Below are 20,105 nucleotides of genomic sequence, written 5' to 3'. Positions count from 1 at the left end.
TGTTTGTGGTGCAGCCTCGTTGCAGGGAAGCTCTTTAGCCCCCCCCAACACACACACACACACGCCATATTGTAACAGTAAACACTGTCTTTAGCTAAGGCTGCACGTCTCTACCCGCTGCGAGGAAGCGGGCGCTGCCGTGGAGCCGGTCCCGTGCCGGGGCACCCATTGGCCGCACCCAGCCTGGGGCAGACCATTCCCGCCGTCCCCCTGACAGCCGGGCTGAACAGAGAGGCTGAGGGGGTCTGAGAGTGCTGTTACGGGGGAGCACGGTCTCCCCTCCCTGAGCACATCCCGCTGGAAACCGGGGGCACAGTGACCGCAGGTGAGCGGTCCATCGGTGCCCTGACGCCCTGCACTGCCTCTGGAGATGACGCCAGCCCGCCCGCTGTCGCAGCGCATGTGTAGTCTAGGGTAAATCGGAGCAGCCCCGTGTGAGCCCGGTCGGTAGCGGTGTCTTTGTAAGGAATAAACCACGATGTTCCGCCTGTAATTTGCAGGGTACATTGTTTGAAATGTCATGGAACATACACACGTCCTCTCTCCCTCTCCCCCACAGATTATTTTGTTTTATTATTATTAATTTAATTACTTATATTGTGACATCACAGTACAGTGTGTCGTTTAAAATAATGTCATGCAAGTAACGGTTCTCGTGTTAAAATGTCATTTTGACAGTGAAGAGAAACAAAAACACGTTTAGTTTTCAAGTTAAAATAAAGCAGTATCACTAATTACACATTTAATAATAATTTGTAATAAAACAATGCATGCTTATTTTTTCTTTAACTAAACATATATGCTAAATATCGAAGACGAACAGGCAGAAATAAGAGCCAGAATTTAGATGTATATATATATATATATATATATATATATATATATATATATATATATATATACATCAATAAGAAAGCTAATAATTAGTTATAAATGATAGTTAAACAGCCTTCACTGCTCAGAGTCCCTGCCTGCTATGTAGGTCGATCAGCGATCAGCGCTGTGAGAGGTGCAGACTTTCTGAAAGTTGTAACCGCAGCTCTGAACTGTCGCTCTGACACCTCATCAGATTCAGACTCCCGTCTGGAGCAGCGGGACAGAATTGTGCATAGCCTCTTGCCTCTTGCAAATGTATTTGTTTTATTTTAATTTTATTTAATAATTATTATGACATTTTCAGTCAAGGGAAATGTCGACCACCCCACGCCCACATTCCGCTCTTTCCTTCCCGATTCCGAATTTGAAGGCGCATTCCGAAACAGACTGAACACAATCGATGGTATTTGTTCTGCGTAAAATCAAATCAAATACAAATAAAGAAAAATAAAACAATACGACTCATACATTCAAGTCCCTTGTGGTGGCTTAGCATTAATGCTTTGAAGTGTCTGTGAGCGTCGTGCTGCTGTGAAACTTGGTCGCGCAAAGGGCTCTGCACAGAAACACTTGAATACACAGCAGAACACAAGGGGATTTCCATCACTGATAACGTGCGCTGTTCCTCAGACACTCTTACAGTTGAGCCGCTGTTCGGTTTACACATATCGAGAGAGCTGCACACAGCTTCATCTCTCAGAGACAACTCTTTGTATCGTCTTTTCATAAATTAAACGCATAAGCCTTAGATTAAACCTCGTACAACAAAGAAAAACATATATTCGGAGAAATAAGAAAATGACATCTGTGTAATTTGTGTGTTTTTTGTATTGGCTACCTGTTATTATTTATTTAAGATTATTAAAAACACGGACCGGGGTTTCTATATCTGCTAGCAGGGTTCTGCTGGTTTAGGCACTACATCCGTATGATCTATATGAGGCTATTTTCAGTGTTTTGTATCTGTATGTAACTTAGTGGCTCTGTTGACGGCCGTCGCGCCGTTCTGTTTGTGCACTCGACTATTTTAAATAAAGGATTTAAATAACGGTTTGTTTCTATTGTACAAAAGTGTCCTGTATTTGCTTGCCATGTGTACGGATAGCAGGGTTGAACTTTCTGCCAAATAAATAAATAAATAAATACATACATACATACATACATACATACATACATACATACATACATACATACATACATACATAAATAAATAAATACTCAAGCTTGTTAATTGAGTACCCAGATCACACAGACTATATTGGACAGATACTCATTCCCCTGTTTTTAAAGGGGGGCAACACTGGGACAGAAATCCGCGTTAAACCTTCAAGAGTGTTCGGCTTGTTTGTTTTATTTATTTATTTTAGTTTGTTTTCTAAACTAATCAATTGAGAGATGATTCTATAAAGCGTGGCACTACAATTGTTCATTTCAGTTTTAAACTTCGCTAATTATGCAACGATGTAGTATACTTTTATACAAATGTCTACTTTTATTGTTCAGCAAGTATTTGAACCAGGTCTGGTTCTTTATTTCTTCTTGGGCGATTTTATGTTAATTAATCCATTTATTAAATTATATATGTATGCGTAGATTTTATTGTGAATAGTATTTATGCATTTATGTTTTTAACCTGAAGCTGAGCTCGGTTGTAATGTGCGTCGGTTCGGACCCGGGACGGGTTGTGCAGGTTCGGAGCAGAGCTGTCGGTGCTGTATCGCCTAGACTGGAGGCAAAGAGCTGGGAATGAGACCACGTGACTAAACGGGGCAGTCCATCTTCTGGCAGTGAAAAAAAAGCCATTTTGTGGCGCCCCTACTATATACAGCCTGTACAGCACTCTTTCTATTCCGGATATTCGCACCGAAGATCGGGGGGTTTTACTGCAAAACAAGGTGAGTGCAATGCTACCTAAAATAGACCTTTTCGATGCCCGGGTAATGTGAGGTGAACCGATTGCGCCATTTGGATGTTTAAAACGAAAACAGCTTGCTGGCACCTCTCTCTCTCCACCTCTCTCTCGCCACCTCTCTCTCTCTTTTCTGACATCCAATCTCATCATTCGCTTTCAAGATGGCCGCTTCGGATTCAATTTATTTTCTGTGCCGATCTCTCCTCTTTCTTTGTTTTGTGCAGTCGTGCTGCGTCCCCCGGACCCACAGTGCCCGGGGACGGACGGAATAACTTTAGCGTCGGGTGTCGTTGTGGGTTTAAGGTGTTTGAGTCGGACCTGCGGGCAGTTAGTCGTATCAAAATTAGCCGAGTCTCTGCTGATATGTAAGCTGGCAGTCACAGATGGCTGATTGTCGGGCGCATTGCCGTGCTACAATTTTTGTTCGGCGTTCCGTCTGTATTGGACCTACAGGTTCGGTCCAGTGAGGGGTCCGATGCATAAAATCTGTAGCTTCCACACGCATCGAGCTGCCCCGCGTGTCGTCCGCAGATCTGTGTCCAGTATGTTTTGAAGTGCTGGTGTGGCGGCTGGAGCGAGCACTGCGCGCTGACAAGACCATCAACCACCAGAAACACAATTAAATAGCGAGATAAACCGGGCATACTGGGGGCACACATTATAGATTTGGGAACTACACACCCAGCAGAGTGTGCTTGTGTACTCGTTTGTGGGGAGCAGTGCTCCTGGTGTTTTTTTGGAACTTATGTTCTCGGTGTACCTGTAGATCATCGCCGGGTCGCAATCATACACACATTGACAGAGATACAAATCAGAAAAAATAATTAAACCCACAAGAATCCGTCCGTCGTTAATGTATTATATTTTATTAGAAAGCTTACTAACAGCACTATGAATTGTAGACTGGTGCTACTGCTTTTGCGTTTGTTTAATGGCAAAATAAATCATTGTAAACGCAGCTGATGCGACCTTTACCGCCGCCTGAGCGGCGAGAGGAAGCGAACTCGCAACAACAAAATAAACGAAACAAAAACAAACAGTGCGCTGGCATTTTAAAAATACTACCCTGTAGTGTCCATTCCAGTGATCATTATGAATTTAAACAAGGCACTCTTTGTATTTGAGAATATAAAAATACCACGTTTTCTATTAGTCTTGAATGGATTTTTTTTGCAAAGTAAGAAAATATTTGTTGACGCTTCTGAATCTATTTAATGTGAAATTAAGACAACAGTAAAAATACACGAATGCATCTCGCACTTTTACTCTGTGTTTCCCCTCTTGCTGACAGACTCGTGAAACTGATTATTTTGCCTGTATAAAATATGACACAACGAACTCGTGAACACGTGAGTAATCGCAGGAGAGTCCGGGGCCGGCAGCGGGCCGGTCCCTTTTCCTGGGCTGTAATTGACCTTTGGATTCAGGCTGCTCGGATCTGTGCCGTGCAGCGCCGGTGTAAAGGCGCAAACTCGAGTCAGCTCTCCGAGGCAGTGCTGCACTGTCTGCGAGTCGTTCGTCTTATTTTTTGGAACCTATCGAGAAAAAAAGATCAAATAAATTAAAGACTGTCGTTTGTGAATGCATAAATAATAAATAATGCGTTACGAATCGTGTATGGTAATTTTCCCTGTGTGTGCACAGCTTTCAGAATCAACTAAACTGTTCTATGTTGTAGCCTATAAAATATCATTTTCTTTGTTTAACCGACATTGAATTGATTCAACAACGATTATTTTGGTGTAATAGTAGTTTCATATAAAAACGGATGAAAAAGAAACTTAAATATGTTGTGAGAAGTTAGACCGCTCCGGTGGTCCGAGTCGCTGAGGGGAATAGTGCAGTCGCTGGGTCCCGAGTGGAAAAAACATCAAGCATCCCGCTTGACATCTCTTGCTCTTCCACTTCGATTTAGAAGACAGTAAACGATACAAAAATCGCAAAGGTGCCGTCCTTGTGTGTTCATTTGGGTAGTTTGTTGTAGTTTTAGGTAAGCTACAGTGCAAAAGTACAGCTGACAGTTTCAAGGCAAACGGGGTCTGTCTGGGCGGCTCTGTGAGAGGGGAGGGAATGTCAGACTGCGGGGGTCTGAGCGCCACAGTCGGGCTGTTACAGAACTGACAGGAGCAGACTGTGCGGGCCTGCTCTGTTGATTTAAAAAGAAAACAAAAACATTTTTAGTTGATTTAAATTAATACAATTCATAAATTGTTTAAATTATAGGGCTGAATTAGTAACCTAATATGAACCATCAGCTTCCAAATATCAATTTATCAATATCGAACCGAGGTGGTGGTTGCTGTCTGAGTGGACCGCGTAGAGCACACACACCAGTCCACGGGGAACCTAGTCTCTGTCTACCTGCGTCCCTGTCTCTCATTTTCTATCTGTCTGTCTGTCACCTTTTATGTCAGTATATATTAATCAATACAAGTATAGTAGCCTATATCCGCTTTCAGGCTGTGTGTCTCTTTATCTGTACCGAGAATGAGGAGCTGGGTCGTTGATTAAGGGGACGCTGTGAGTGTGGACTAAAAGGTGAACTGCGCAGTGCCTCCTAGCCCTCGGTTACAGGGCGATAAGGCTGCATTGGGAGTAATCATAAACAGAGCCCCGCCGGTATTCGCACCACACTCCAGTTCACACTGAGCCGGGCTCCCAGGTTCCGTGTGTTCCTGAATGCACAGAGAGCGGGGCTGGGTTTGCTCGGAGGGGGGTGGGGGAGCATACACAGCGCTTTTTGTTTTTGAAGTTAAGACTGTTAAAGAAGACGAATGGGTAAAGAGACGCGTGGAAACTGGGTGGGCATGCATGCTTTCCAAATACAAGCGCGAGAGGCTCTTGGGGGGTGAGACACAGGACACAGTGTAACACCCAGCAGCGTGTCTCTGTGACCAGAGAGCAGAGCCGAGCAGCACAGTCTGTTCCGGCGGAGTGCTGTTATGTTAAGACAAAACTGCAGTTTGTGTTCAGCAGCCAGCTAGTAGTTTTTCCTCGAGGGCGCTGTGTTAAACACAGAGAAAGTAATATGTAATGGATATACGTCCTGTTACACACACAAGCAATTACGTCTATTTACCATGATTAACAGCAATAACGTTTTTTTTTCCCCTGAACAAATATAATTTCCCAGTTAGGTCCTAATCGTTGCCATATGTTGGCAGAAGCGAATGCAAACTCAATACTTTCTCTGCATTCGTTTGGTCTTCTCCCCAGATAATTTAAACGTTTTAAAAATGTCTTTATATTTGTATCCGTTTTCTGGGGCGCTGGAACTGTGCTCTTCGCGAGGCTGGAGGGCTGTAATGTTTTCCATTGCACCTGCGTCAGTCTCCCTGTAGAGGGCGCCAGTCGGCTCCGGGCGCCGAGCCAGTGGCGCGTTGGTGTCTGTATTTAGACTAAACACTGTGTATCCGCTCACCTTTCACTGGCACCCCTGGAGAGAGAGACAGAGAGATAGAGAGAGAAAGAGAGAGGTTGATTTATCGTGAACCTATCTAGCTTTGAACAGACTCCAGGAACAGACTGCAGCTTTAAATCTCGCCATGCTGCAATGGTTATTAGGGTTTTGATCGCTGCAGTGTGTTGCTCGCAAAAACAGATGCAGCTTTAAATTCTAGGCCCGTGCCACCAACCCCTCCCCCCCTCCTCGTTACCTAATCTTGGGACTGGGAACCCCCGGCGCTGAACTGTTTAGGCATGCACGCAAGAGCTTGACTAACATGGTTAAAGAGAGGCTCCCACTGCAGTAACAACAACAACAAAAGTGTGGAAAGCAGCTAGCGCTTTTCAGAAGGACTGCGTGCGGGTTAAAGTCAGCCCGCTGCAGCAGCGCAAGCACTATGTTCCTGATATGGATGCGAATACAAAACGTGAGTTGTCTCCTGTTGTGTAGTGTGTCTGGGTGAGCGTTCAAACAAAACGAAACAAGTCGATAAACCTCCACAGCACACCTGCATGGCAAGGTACCAGCAGCAGAGTCTACCACAGCTGAATTTCCAAAGCTTTGACTTCTGCAGGCTATAATATAAACGAACTGCGTGAAGACTAGTGGAAACGCAGAGACAGGACTGACTGACAGAGCCCAGTCTTCGCCACCGTTTTTCTGGTCTCCCAGGTCCCTGTGAATAATTGAGGGCCGCTGCGCTTCTCCGGCGGTTTAATTCTTATCTTGAGTAATTACTGGCATAATAAAAGCTATTAAGTGGGAATTATTAGACCTCAATATTGAAGCAGATGTTACAGTTAGATATATATGTGCCACACAGAGGTTTGTCTAAAAATATAACGCAGTAAGAAGCGGCGGATTAAAGAACAAACAGATGGAAAATAATGTGTAGTATAAACAATTAACAAACGTAGACAAACAATCAGCACATATAAGTTGATCTATACAATAAACACATAAATAAGCGAAGCATCGTGCAGAGCGGGTATGGGTGCGCCCTACCACTGGGAAACAATTTAATTTCTGAGAAGGGACCTCCGTATATTCTTACTGATCGTAATAAAAAACAAACACCAAAAGCTCTCGCCAGTCCGGTCAGTGTAAAGATGATGATTACTACTATCCTGCTAATATACACTAATACAGGCTACATTACAGACTACACACAAGCGTCTCATGTAAAGAAGTGCGAATGATTTTGTTCGCACCTGCTGTTGGCGTTTGATATATAGTGGGTATTATGCTTTGTTTATTAAGCGCAAGGTGTCATCTCCAACCCACTGTGTGCTGGGGTATATGCGGATATGAGAAAACTTTGGGTACACGAGTAGGCCTATAGAGACAGGTGACACAGAACGCACAGTTAGTTTTAAACTGGTAACATTTCGTGGAAGTGAAGTTATTTTGTGTATCAAAAAGGTCATTTTTGTGGGCCATTATTCAGAAAACCAGTGAAGGCGTTATAGTGCAGTATTCTGCATATGTATATGTATAGTTTGTTAGTGTATTAGAGTCGTATATTGCTAAGACTGAATCAAGACAATAATTCACATTTTAATTGGACCGACCTTTGGACATGTCAGTTTGTAGATGAAACATGATCCTCAGCGCCGTGTTGTGTGTCGGTGTGTCGGTGCACCCAGCCCTTGCGGGAGGCTCGCGCGCTCCTCGCGGCACCGGCTCCGGTTTGGCACGCTGCCCGGCACGAGCGGGTCTCCATGGAAACAAGCCTGTGCTGGCACGTTCTCTACCGAGGAGGGCTGTCGGGTTAGCAGTAATCATCATCATCATCATCATCATTATTTAAAACAAAACATCTAGTGACTAATCTAGGATTTTCTATCGTATGCGTTTTGATATTGCTTTGTTCTCCCTCTGTTTGTATTATTATTATTATTATTATTATTATTATTATTATTATTACATTTGCCTGCTATGCTGCAGCCTGCGTGTGTAGATGGATGTGTGTTGTGCGCCTCAGATTTGAAGTGATCCGTGAGAGCTTGGCCGGGTGCACTGCGCTAATACATGAATTTCACTTAAAGCCTTTTAATGCGTGTAATTACCTGCACAACCGAGTGGCGATATCCCGGGTTTGCGCACCGGAGGGCCATGCGGCGAGACCCTTCTTACTGCCTGTGTAGAGAGACGCATTCTCCTGCTCCCTCCTCTCCCACGCCACTCACTGCCGTGTTAATTTGTCTGAAGGTTGCCCAGGCCTTGTTTGGGGCTGAACTGGAATTCTGCTTTAATCGGGGCATTTTGCGGTCGCTCTCATACCACTGTTCCTGTACGGGGGGAGGATTGATACAGGCGATTACAGAAAGTGTGTAGCACGTAAACAAAACAAAAGCACCAACACGTTTTTCTGTTCATGCTCATTTCAGTCTAAAGCGTCCCCTCTCACTCAGGCCACAGTCCACAGATCACCGCCGGCGCTAAGGATTTAATGAATTGTATTTTGAGCTCCAATTATACCTTCGTTATCTGATTGGTCACGGCCCATTGCTCTTCAGTACAGGAGGGGAAGGGTGGGTCATTAGCTCTCGTTTACACGCACGGCCCTTGGAGAGAAGAATGCATTCGTGTAGGGTCGTTTAAACATATTATATATATATATATATAAAAGCAAAAACAAGCTAACAATCCACACCATTAAACGACAGGACAAACAGAACCCTCCTCTGTGTCTGAGCTGGCTGTATGACGACAGCGGGGGGCGGGACGGTGTGTAAAACAGCATGATTGGGGTGCTTATGTGAAATGCATGTCTGTTAGAACACATCCCGACTGTACCCCGTGTGCTTGTGTTGTGTATTCTGTTGTTGTCTCTAATGCCTTCATTTTCAGCACCTGACTCCTGCTTGTTCTTGTTCTTGTTCTTCTGTCTCTCTCTCCTCTGTGTTCTGCTGTTTGTCAGCCCGGTACGCCCGGCAGTCAGGCCCCAGTTCTGGAGTATTCGTTTATATTACAGGTAGCGCTTTACCCGATAGAGCGGTGCGTAATAGTAGCGCAAATGTGGAAGATTGCAGGAGCTTCAAACCAGGCGAATGACGCAAGGTAGATGGCATTTTATTGTGATTTCTTTATACCGTACTCATATGTATATACTATATTTCTGTATATATAACTATATGTTATGGTGTTTCAGTTTGCTGTTGCCTCTCAATGTAACCATGTTAGTGTGTGCACACGTGTATGTGCGTGTGTAGGGGGGTTGTAGACACAGGAGAGCCAGGAAGGAACGCTACAGTGTGAAGGAGTCTGTCAGTCACACACAGTTCTGGAACCCGGCCCAATTCTATACCCCTAGTTGTGCCATCTCCGGGTTGGCCATGGCAGCCCAGGGTAGGGCTGGGGTTCTGTGCCTCCCTGTGTCTGTCTGGCTTCAGCAGTGTAATCCTCTGTGTGGCCAGGCAGCTCTCCTGTGCCATGTGCCGGAGCAGCAGGGCAGTGTGCAGCTTTAACTCTCAGTTTAAATCTCAGGGCAGTGTGCACAGTGAGACAGGCCTCCACACCCCCTCTCCCCAGCTCCTCAGAGGAGCCCTGCCCATTCAGTCAGTCACTCCTCTGTGGAAGTGAGGTGGCACCTGCCTGCCGTTGGTACAGACAGCCCCCCACCCCCCTGCATGGTGATGATGCTGAGCTGTCAGGCTGCGAAGGAGTGGCTGTGCTGAGCATCAGGCCTGCTGTGCTGTCAGTACACACAAACAGTTGCCTTAAATCAAGCATATGAATCTCTCTCTCTCTCTCTCTCTCTCTCTCTCTCTCTCTCGCGCTCTCCTTTATTCCTCCCCCTTGCGTTTCATATGTGCTGGCACTGTCGCACTGTAAGTACATCTCCCTGTGTGTGTGTGTGTTACTGCAGAGAAGACTCCTGAGCTCCTGTCCTTACTCTCAAAGCGATGGGGGGGGGGGGGGCGGTAGAGTGAGGCAGGGAGGGAGAGGGGTTAGTGGAAATGGGGGTGGGGTTCATAGTCAGGGGTTCAGGGCCTGCCCCAAGACAACACAGACTCGGGCAGCCCAGTACGCTGCCCGGCCCTGTTCCATCAAAAGGGTTTGTGCTGCTGAAACTGGGACGCTGGGCACCCAGAGAGCCGTGCTGACGCGCCCTGTTTCTCTGTCTCCGCAGATCCTCCAGGCTGGATAAGATGCATAGAACCACCCGGATCAAAATCACAGAGCTTAACCCGCACCTCATGTGCGCCCTGTGCGGCGGCTACTTCATCGACGCCACAACCATCGTGGAGTGTCTGCACTCCTGTATGGGTCCCCAGTGCCCGCACACCTACATACCCGCACCCACCCACACACACACACCTCGCTAGCAACATGCCAACCCACACGCTGCCAGACATGCCCACACCCCCCCATGCCACACACATGCACAACACACATGCCAAACCACACCACAATGCACACGCACACACCCCATGTACCGTGCACCAGTCATGCATGCATTCTCCATAAGGCAGTTATGAATTTCTGTCTCATTCTCTCTCTCTTTCTCTCTCCTCTCTGCAGTCTGTAAAACCTGTATCGTGGGTTACTTGGAGACCAACAAGTACTGTCCCATGTGTGATGTCCAGGTACACAAAACCAGGCCGCTGCTGAGCATCAGGTAGGAGGGTCGGAGCTGGGTAGGGGGTGGAGCTGGGGGTGGTGCACATAAATACTTGCACACCCATGTGCACATACTACACGCACTACACTACATCAACAGTGCAACCCTGGAGCTTCATGTGAGTTCGGTCCTTGTACTGTCCAGCCCTGTCCTGCAGCCTGTGCTGTTTTCTTTCCGCAGGTCAGACAAAACTCTTCAGGACATCGTGTACAAGCTGGTGCCTGGTCTCTTCAAAGGTGAGGTAGCATTGCCATGCGTCTGTGCTGACCGCTGGGCAGGGGTGTCAGCTGTGCTGCTCCGACTGACTGACTGACTGACTGACTGACTGACTGTGTGTCTGTTACTCTCCTCACAGATGAGATGAAGAGGAGAAGAGACTTCTACGCAGCAAACCCCACAGCAGACAGTAAGTTTACCACTCTCTTAGACTCTCCTCGTCTCTCCGTCTGTCTCCTCTTCGTGTCTTTACGGTACCCCAGGGATCTCTGGTTTCAGTTCAAACTCTGCTACAACCCCAGAGTGTCTGGGAGTCTCTGCCTGCAGCTGCGCAGGAGCTCGCAGACGGCCTCAGTCAGTCTCAGCAGTTTGTGATGTTTTCAGGAAAAGCGTGAGGAGGAGTGCAGGCCCGCCTCCCTCGTGCTCTGAGCGGGTCTGTGACCTCTCTCTTTGTCTCACTGTCCCTGTCCCCGTCTCTGTCCCTGCCTTGGCAGCGCCCAATGGTTCGAATGAGGACCGGGGTGAGGTGCGGGAGGAAGAGAAGAGGATCATTGCTGATGACGAGATAATCAGTCTGTCCATTGAGTTCCACGACGGCAACAGGTGAGGGGGTGGTCCTGTTCAGACAGGTGTGGGGGGGGGATCCTCTTCAGACGGCGCTCTCTCCACAGAAGGACAGGCCTTGTGTGTCTGTGCTCAGGTGCGTCTCATCACTGTATTCCTCTCATTGCAGAAATGAGAAGAAAACCCCAGAATCCCGTGAGATGGACAAGGAGAAGGTAAGAACACAACCTCTCTCTCTCTCTCTCACTCTCACTCTCACTCTCTCTCTCTCTCTCTCTCACACTCTCTCAGTGTGTCTTGACACGTCTCTCCCTCTTGCTCCAGGGGAACAGTAAGCGTTTCTTGCGCTGCCCAGCGGCCATGACAGTCATGCACCTGGCCAAGTTCCTGCGCAGCAAGATGGACATTCCCAGCAGCTACCGGGTAGGACAGTTGTTGTTGTTGTTAATGGATAATTCCTGCCTACTATCTAGCAAATGGAAACGGGCTGGGCACAATAATAATAATTAAAACTATATTTCTTGCCCGGTGTCCTACAGATCGAGGTGCTGCATGAAGACGAGCCCCTGAAAGACTACTACACACTGATGGACATCGCATACATCTGCACATGGAGACGGGTGAGCAGTCTGTGTGACTCTGCGTGCGTCAGTGTGCGTTTGTCTGCCAGGGTGGGGGAGGTACAGGGTACAGCAAGTGAGTGGTTTTCGTCAGCTGTTCATTTTAATACAACCCACAACCACAACCCGCCCCCCCAGCAGCAGTGGTGGTGTGGACCCCGTAGCCCTGTGGCGCTCCTTCAGCACAGACTTGGGCTCGTAATTGGAAGCACATGTGCTGTGACTCTGGGGAAGGAATACAAACACAGGCTTACCTCAATCTGGAGCTGCCTCTAACTCTCTCCCTCCCTCACTCTCACTTTCTTTCCATCGTTCTCTCTCCCTCCCTTGGTTATTTTCTTCTCTACCACCCACCCCCTTCCTTCTTCCCCTCTCTCTCTCTCTCTCTCTCTCTCTCTGAGTGAGAGAACTGCAGCTGTTGCCAGATGTGCAGTGGTGGGGTCAGGAGGCTCGTCCGCAGTGATTATGCTGACCGTGTCCAGACAGGCGTGCTGGCACAGGGCCCGGCCATGCACTGGGCCTGCTGGAGGGGTGTCGTCGCTCTGTACATTCAGCGCAATGCATTTGATTTTGTTTAATGGGGCTCACTGAGACCGAATGTTGGGGACCCCTCTGCAGTAGGAGTGGAGGGAGGCTGGTCTGTGAGAGACTATGACTGATGGGTCTGTGTCCCTTTATCTCCCTGTGTCTCCCTCTCGCTCTACAGAACGGGCCCCTCCCACTGCAGTACCGAGTGCAGCCCACCTGCAAGCGCCTGAAGCTGACACAGCCGGCCACGCCCAACTCCGACGGCATGCACACCAGCGCCAACTCGGAGAGCGAGTCTGCCAGCGACAAGGCGTGCAGCCCGGCAGCCCAGCCCTCCTCCTCCCCGCTGTCCAGCCCCCACAGCCACCGCGTCTCGCCCGGCCCGCACCCGCACCCGCACAGCCACCTGCACCCTGCCCAGCCCCCGGCCCAGCCGCCCCCTCTGCTCAACGGGTCCCTGAACTGCCGCCAGCTGCCCCCCCCGCCCCCAGCCGTGCCCCCTGCCGGCTCCGCTGCCGGGCGCAGCCGCAAACTGACTGTGAACGGAGGGACGGGTGCTGGAGGAGGAGGAGGAGGAGGAGGTGGGGGGGAGGTGGCAGGAGGCGCAGCCACAGCCTCCCCCCTCACCTGAACTGAGAGACCGTCCCCACCCCTGCCCCCCGCCCCCCGCCCCCCGCATCCCCCAAGAGAGACAGAGCGGAGGGATGGAGCTGCTCCTCCTCCACCCGCAAGGCGCGCACACAGATCGAGGGACAGAGCGAGGGATGTGTGCTGCATCTGTTTGAATCTCTTCCTTTCGGTTTTCATTACTATTGTTGTTAATGGGGGGCGGGGGTCAGGGAAGGGCACTGGGGGAGGTGTGGGGGCATTCAGACAGAGTGAGAGAGAAGCTCTGGACCCCACCTGCTCTGGTCTCCTCCCCCCCGCGACTGCTCTTGCTCGGACACTCTGTTGTGAGGGGATCTGGTGGTTGCCCCCCCGCCTTACACACTAGCTCACCACCTGACTGGCTGCTGGGACCCGAGTCAGCCCGAGGATGGACACCCAAAGTCCAGTCCATTCTGTGGAGGTTGTTACCATTTCAAAGAAGTGCGCTGAATACACACACACACACACACCATAGACTGGAGAATGGACAGGGTTCAATGCCGACAAACTGTACGCACAAACCAGTGTTTCTCTATATTTGTCTGTTTGTTTTGTTTTGTAATTCCCGTCAGTGAGGTTCCCAGTAGCTGTGTATCAGAGCTGTGCTGAAGGAAACGTACAGTGGAGCCAAGCTGGTGTGGGAGCCCCGCAACCCCACTGTCTGGGAAACCCCACTGCAAAGACCTTTAGATATGCCTGCCCTGTTCTTTCAGTGCGGCCAGGTCCCGGCTCATTCCTCCCCGAGGGGACCTCTCATAGCTGCTCACCCCAGCAGGCAGGGCCTCCACACAGGGTCCCTGATTAATAAAACCCCAGGTCTGCTTGGGCCTAGTCTATTCACTGGGCTGGAGAAGAATCTGACCTCACAATTTGGGCGTCACACTAATAAGACAAAGAACTGTCAGAGAGAGAATGAGGAGAGGGATTTTTTTCTTTTTTTTATAATTACAAAACTGTACAAAAATAAATGGTACAACCAAAATATTCGTTGCTGCATCCTGTAAAATGTTAAATGTAGTGTAATATATTACGTTTAGCTTATATCGTTATTGTAAAAAAAAAAAAAAAAAAAAAAAAAAAAGTCAGACGCCGCTCGAGTTCTGGTTTGTAAATGTAACAACTTTTTTTTTTTTTTTCTTTGTTCGTTCGTTCTTTTTTTTCGTGAGGGAGTATGAAATACTTTTTTTGTACCTAAATAATAATAAAAATAAAAATACACCTTTGTGGTGTCCAGTGCAGTGTGATTGTGTACCTGAGTCAGGTGTGCAGGGCGGTTCCCCTGCCCCTTCTACCCTCAAGGTCTGAGCTTCGAGCCACATCTCCTCCACTGACTTGTATCCGTCCTCCCGAGTCTTGGCTTCTCACACTGTCCTGCAGAGACGTCTGCGGACAAGACAGGCGAGTGTGGGTGCATCGCTGGCCTGGCCCTGATCCCTCCTCATCTCTGGAGTATGACTTTTTCATTTCTCTTCTTTAAACTAGACTGGGTGTAAAGTGGTGCCTAGCTGCAGCAGGAAGTGTGGCCAGCAGCATAATGATCACGCCAGTGCATACTGTTAATCAAAGACATTTATTGTTTGCATCAATTGACTGGTACAGCTCCGCATGTCAAAATCGCTGCAGTCCACCTGGATCACACAGACACACACCCGAGGACAATGTGTGCTGCGCCTCGATGCTCACTGACACTGCAGTAACACACAATCACAAATAATAATAACCAGGATTAATTTGGCAGTGCACTGATCAGGAGTAGAGGACAAGTTTGTATGTTAACAGAATTATACACCAGAACCCCCCCATCACAGTTTCTGCATCACAATGTAGTATGACATCACTGATTCTGTCATACTGTTGCCACTTGACATCACCGTTTCTATGTAGCAATGCATTACAACACCACTGCTTTAAGGTCGTGTCACAGTGACTTATCAAAGTGGTACAAATACTCTGCTGCTATGTTAGTGTGCGATCCTCTCCACCCCTCGCTGGCTGTGCGTCAGTGCTGCTGGGTCTCGGGAATCTGGGCCTGCTGCACAAAGTCCTGCTTGTGTGTGCCATCGCAGTAGGGGGCGCTGGCTGTGTGCTTGCAGCCGCACAGCCAGGCCGTGCCGTCCTTCTCCGGGGTGAAGCGCACAGGGGACAGGCCGGGCGCCATGTGCTTGTGAGCTCCGTCACAGAAGGGCTGGCAGGGGGAGTAAGGGGAAAGTCACCAACAGCACCATCACTGCACCTCTCAGCAACTGCACTGCTCACACACACACACTCTGAGGTATGCAAGTACTAGCTCACCTGCTTCTTGCTGTGTCCGCAGGCACACCAGGCGTAGCGCTTCCCCGCCTGCAGCTCCTCTTTGAACGGCTTCCGGGCGGCAACCACGGGCTGCACCCTGCTGGAGCAACACTGCGCCTGCAAACAGCACCACAATCACTGCTACTATGAGGGCCACGGAGATAATGCTGGTGATTATTACTCATTTATTTAGTATAGCACCGTTTCCAACAAGTCACCACAGAGCACCTCACACATTAAGAGAACAAAAACAAGAAATGAAAAAACACAGATGCTATGGTTAGTGTTATTGCTGTTTCTCTCTATTTGTGTTTCTCTTAATGCGTGAGGATTTAGAGTAAGACTGAGTGGGTCTGTGAGTGTGTGTGTTTCAAAATGCGTTTCTGTCTGTTTCATTATGGGTGTGTTGTGTGAACTTCGCTCCCGTCATCTCCCTGGTCAGATGTGTAGTCTTGTGACTCAAACTGCAACAACAAAACGGTCCCCTTCTTAATGTAGAACTGAGGTAACAGCACATGGGCTGTCCCTCCTCCAATACCTCCGGGTGTCATTGTCTGGGTTCCTGGTCAGTCCCTTTCTGTGGGGCAATAATTCTATATCTGTATTGAACATTTGAAGATATTCAGTATAATAATTTAAATGTGTAATACAGCAGCACACCACACGGGGGAGCTCTGCATTTTGTCCACCTCGACCGTGTCCATTCCATAATCATTCTATTGTTAGTTCGTACACACACTTTTTATTATGACTCCATTTCTTAGCAGATGTCCTTATCCAGAATTATTATAATACATCACATTATTTGTACATACAATGACCAATTTATACAGCTGTGTTTTCACTGGAGCAATCTAGCTACAGTGCTTTACTCAAGGGTACAACAGCAGTGTCCCCCACCTGGGATTGAGACCAAGACCCTCCGCTCCAGTCCAGCGCCCTGACCGCGACTCAGCCGTCAGCGCCGAGGCATACTATGCACAAATCAAGTTCCTTACAGCACACAGACTGAGCTGCACCACGGCGTAAAATGAAGTGACCTAAACATACGCAAATGCCAATGACAATCAGGGGGAAACAGCTGCCTCACGGCCGGACACTCACTCACCCGCTGCCCGAGCCGCTGCAGGGTCAGGGTCGCCGCTCCTGCGCGGCACAGTGACTTCCTAACGGCGCTCATACAGCCGCTCACCGCCGGCGAGGGGAGACACTTACAGGCGGTGCTGCAGCAGTACTGCTCCGACAGAGGCCGGCAACAGCGACCCGCACTCGGGTTCCTCTGCAGTTTAAACCCACATCGAGAACGGTTTGTTTGTTTCTTCATTCATTAATGAATGTATCAATCCAATCTGCATGGTAATATTGAATACATTAATGTAAATGTTCAAATATCAACAATAAAAACAATTACACACTAGTGTACTCTACTTGCTGCTATTATACTACATCAGGGGAGTCAGACTCCAGTCCACTCCCGTTCCAGCCCAGCTCTTGGCTCCTTAATTGGTCTAATTAAACAATTAACTGGATGAATTGAACACTTCTCTCCAAACTCCGAAATATTCTGTGGGTTCAGTGTTTTGAGTCATCAACATATTGTAAGGTATCAGCTACAAAAATAAAATATTAAAGTTTTAGATAAGCCCACCTGAGTAAATAATGACATAGTAATTGGGATCACCTGTTGGAACGTAAACCATCAGCCACTGCGGCCCCCAGGACTGGAGTCTGAAACCCCTGTACTACATCTACTAAATGACTTACTTTTACATACTATGGCTGATGCATACTACTTGTTAACATAAAATGTCATACAAAAGATATTATCACTTGCATATGTGTTGTTATAATCATCATCATCATCATATTTAACCAGATCTCATAAGCTCACAATGCAGTGGTTCCCAAACCGGTCCTGGGGGACCCCCTACCCTGCTGGTTTTTGTTCCAACCAAGCTCTCAATTACTTAATTGAACCTTAATTGAAGTAACAATCTGTTTAGATTTTACTTTTTAAATTGTGTAAGAAAATAGTTGTTTCTTCAATACGTTTTTTAATATAATTCTATACTTAACTTAAAACCCCTACTGTTTAAAATGATTAAAATTCTCTGATTTAGGAAATTATTAGTTCAATTAGGGGTTCAATTAAGTAAGTGAGAGCTCGGTTGGAACAAAAACCAGCAGGGTAGGGGCCCCCCCAGAACCGGTTTGGGAACCTCTGTGTTAATGTGCTGTAGCATTGTCACCGTACAGAAGGGCGAAACGCGACATTGCAGCTCCCTCTGGTGGTGGAGTTTGGCGTTGCATCTTCCCCTTAAAAAGTGATCGACAGGCTTCCGTTCTGTCTGTACTTTTAAATGAAGACTGACACTGGAGATGCAGTGATTTTTTGTATATTAAACTACATTAATGTGAGCAATGTTAATAATTATAAATTCATTGATATGATATATCCAGGGATCTCAATTACTCAGGATTAAAACAATCGTTGGGCTGGTCTGGAAACTTGTGGCTCCTACAACACTGAGCAGAAGGGCTGAAATGTACTGATAACTGTAGAGCAGGGGTTTTCAAACCGGTCCTGGAGTACCCCCTGCCCTGCTGGTTTTTGTTCCAACGTAGGTCTTGATTACTTAATTGAATGGTGTATTGCTTTGTTAGGTCAATTAAGGATTACATTAAGCAATTAAGACCTACGTTGGAACAAAAACCAGCAGGGCAGGGGGTACTCCAGGACCGGTTTGAAAACCACTGACGTAGAGAAACAGGCTGCATAGGCTACTGCTAATGTTCAATATTGACAAATGCAGTCAAATGTCCCCAGTCAAACGTATCTCTAATTTATCCGTGTGTTTTTGCATGTCTGCGACAGCCGGTGCAGGAACTATAGCCTGGCCGGTTAGCTCAGTGCCCAGTGTTGCTTTGTGTCCAGTGTCAACAGCAACATTTATAAGGTACAGCTAATAGACAAATATCATGCCTTTATCGGATATGCATACATATATACCACTTATATATAACACTTATATATAACCTTCCTAAACTAAATTGTCCAACTACTTAGACTAATCTACAAACTATAGTAACCTCGACAATACCAGATAAAACAATACAGGTCCAATAATATATTAAAACCCAAAGCCTTATAAATCGGTAATTTTACTCGGTTTGTTTTTCAGAACGAATGGAATCCCTCTTGACCCCGTTGCTAGGCAGCTAGTGACAAGCTTCTGCGCGTCGCCATGGTTACGGCGGGGGGCCGGGTTGCGCGTGCAGAGAAGGATGCGCGCGCAACCAGCGCCCCACCAGAGACCCCCGAGTCAGGCAGGGGGGCTTGGGGTGGCACCGTCCTTCTTGCTCTTAACCAGCTGCATTGTATGAAATTGTCCAAAGTCACCTATTGGAACTCACGACTTGCCCCCACACCACCCTGCTGAGTTATACTTTGTCATCTATAGTTTGCAAGCGTATAGTTCTACTATAAACCAAAATGAGCTGACGATGTATTATTTATTCTTATTATTAATCATCATCACCATCGTCACCATTGGTTGAGGCAGCAGGCTAGTAACGAAAACGCACTTATCTTTAACCCTGATATCGTTTCTACAGCAATGCGATAATAAACTTGTTTTCAAACCTTTTCAAGGGAAAAGGAGAGAGCTGTGTCATAAGTGTGCTGCTCGTGCTTTTTCTACGTGTATTAAAGGTGTTGATGTAAATCTCATATCATAATAGTCGGATATCTGAGGACGGTTTGTAACGACGGTATTTCCTTTATATTCGGTATTGTTCTGCTCCAATGCGGGTTGGAGACAATTGTTTGCCGTACCGTGAGGCATCCCCAGGGGGCGTAGTCCACGAAGCTGTGGGCTCGAATCACTTAAATCAGTGATTGTCATTTAAAACCACAGCTATAGGAACGGTATTGCTATATGTGTTGGTTTAACACCAGTGCAAACACGGCCCAGCGCATGCACTGTCACCGAGACCGCTGTCAGAGTTGTAGTTTGCAGTGTGTGTGTATTACAACAGCTAACTAAACACCCCTCGCGTTTCCTAAACTGGAGAAACCAAACATCACAAGGGGACACTATTTTGCGGCAGGCTGAGTCGGACCTATATCTGTATTTCAATAACCGACTTGAAACTCTGATGCTTGTTTGAAGTCACAGATGTGCTTCCCGCGCACATCACATCTGTCCTCCAGCGATCTAACAAAACGTTTTCAATCGATTGGACCGCATTCCCGTCTAATTCATCTGTAACATGTGGTTTTCAGAGGAGGTGTTCGGTGATCTGTATAGGAAGTGAAGAAAATCGGAATTCAAGAGGGCTGTGCAAAATAAAATGCAATTAAACACATACACGCAC

The 20,105-nt window shown here is 47.4% G+C and overlaps 2 protein-coding genes across 3 annotated transcripts; one reads left to right on the top strand and one right to left on the bottom strand.

The window, feature by feature from the left end:
- Positions 1–2,652: 2,652 nt before the first annotated feature.
- LOC136746229 (polycomb complex protein BMI-1) lies at positions 2,653–14,680 on the top strand. 2 transcript variants are annotated; one of them, XM_066698899.1, is made up of 11 exons: positions 2,653–2,771; positions 9,211–9,296; positions 10,369–10,499; positions 10,761–10,857; positions 11,041–11,096; positions 11,216–11,266; positions 11,571–11,679; positions 11,810–11,855; positions 11,965–12,063; positions 12,180–12,260; positions 12,967–14,680. In XM_066698899.1, exons 2-11 carry the CDS (start codon positions 9,253–9,255, stop codon positions 13,417–13,419), a joined length of 1,167 nt encoding a protein of 388 aa, XP_066554996.1. In that variant the 5' UTR covers positions 2,653–2,771; positions 9,211–9,252; the 3' UTR covers positions 13,420–14,680. The 2 variants fall into 2 exon arrangements, with proteins under 2 accessions (XP_066554996.1, XP_066554997.1); XM_066698900.1 differs by lacking the exon at positions 9,211–9,296 and having other exon boundaries at positions 2,667–2,771.
- Positions 14,681–14,987: 307 nt separating this feature from the next.
- Positions 14,988–17,113, bottom strand: LOC136746213 (CDGSH iron-sulfur domain-containing protein 3, mitochondrial). Its single transcript, XM_066698898.1, has 3 exons — positions 16,837–17,113; positions 15,729–15,845; positions 14,988–15,621 (listed from the first exon to the last, which is right to left on the bottom strand). The coding sequence occupies exons 1-3, from the start codon at positions 17,050–17,052 to the stop codon at positions 15,436–15,438; spliced, it is 519 nt and encodes a 172-aa protein (XP_066554995.1). The 5' UTR covers positions 17,053–17,113; the 3' UTR covers positions 14,988–15,435.
- Positions 17,114–20,105: the final 2,992 nt, after the last annotated feature.

This window comes from Amia ocellicauda, chromosome 3, assembly GCF_036373705.1.
Source record: "Amia ocellicauda isolate fAmiCal2 chromosome 3, fAmiCal2.hap1, whole genome shotgun sequence".
NCBI lineage: Eukaryota > Metazoa > Chordata > Actinopteri > Amiiformes > Amiidae > Amia > Amia ocellicauda.
Note: the sequence above shows the minus strand (reverse complement) of the source record. Positions and strands in the feature narration are given on the sequence as shown.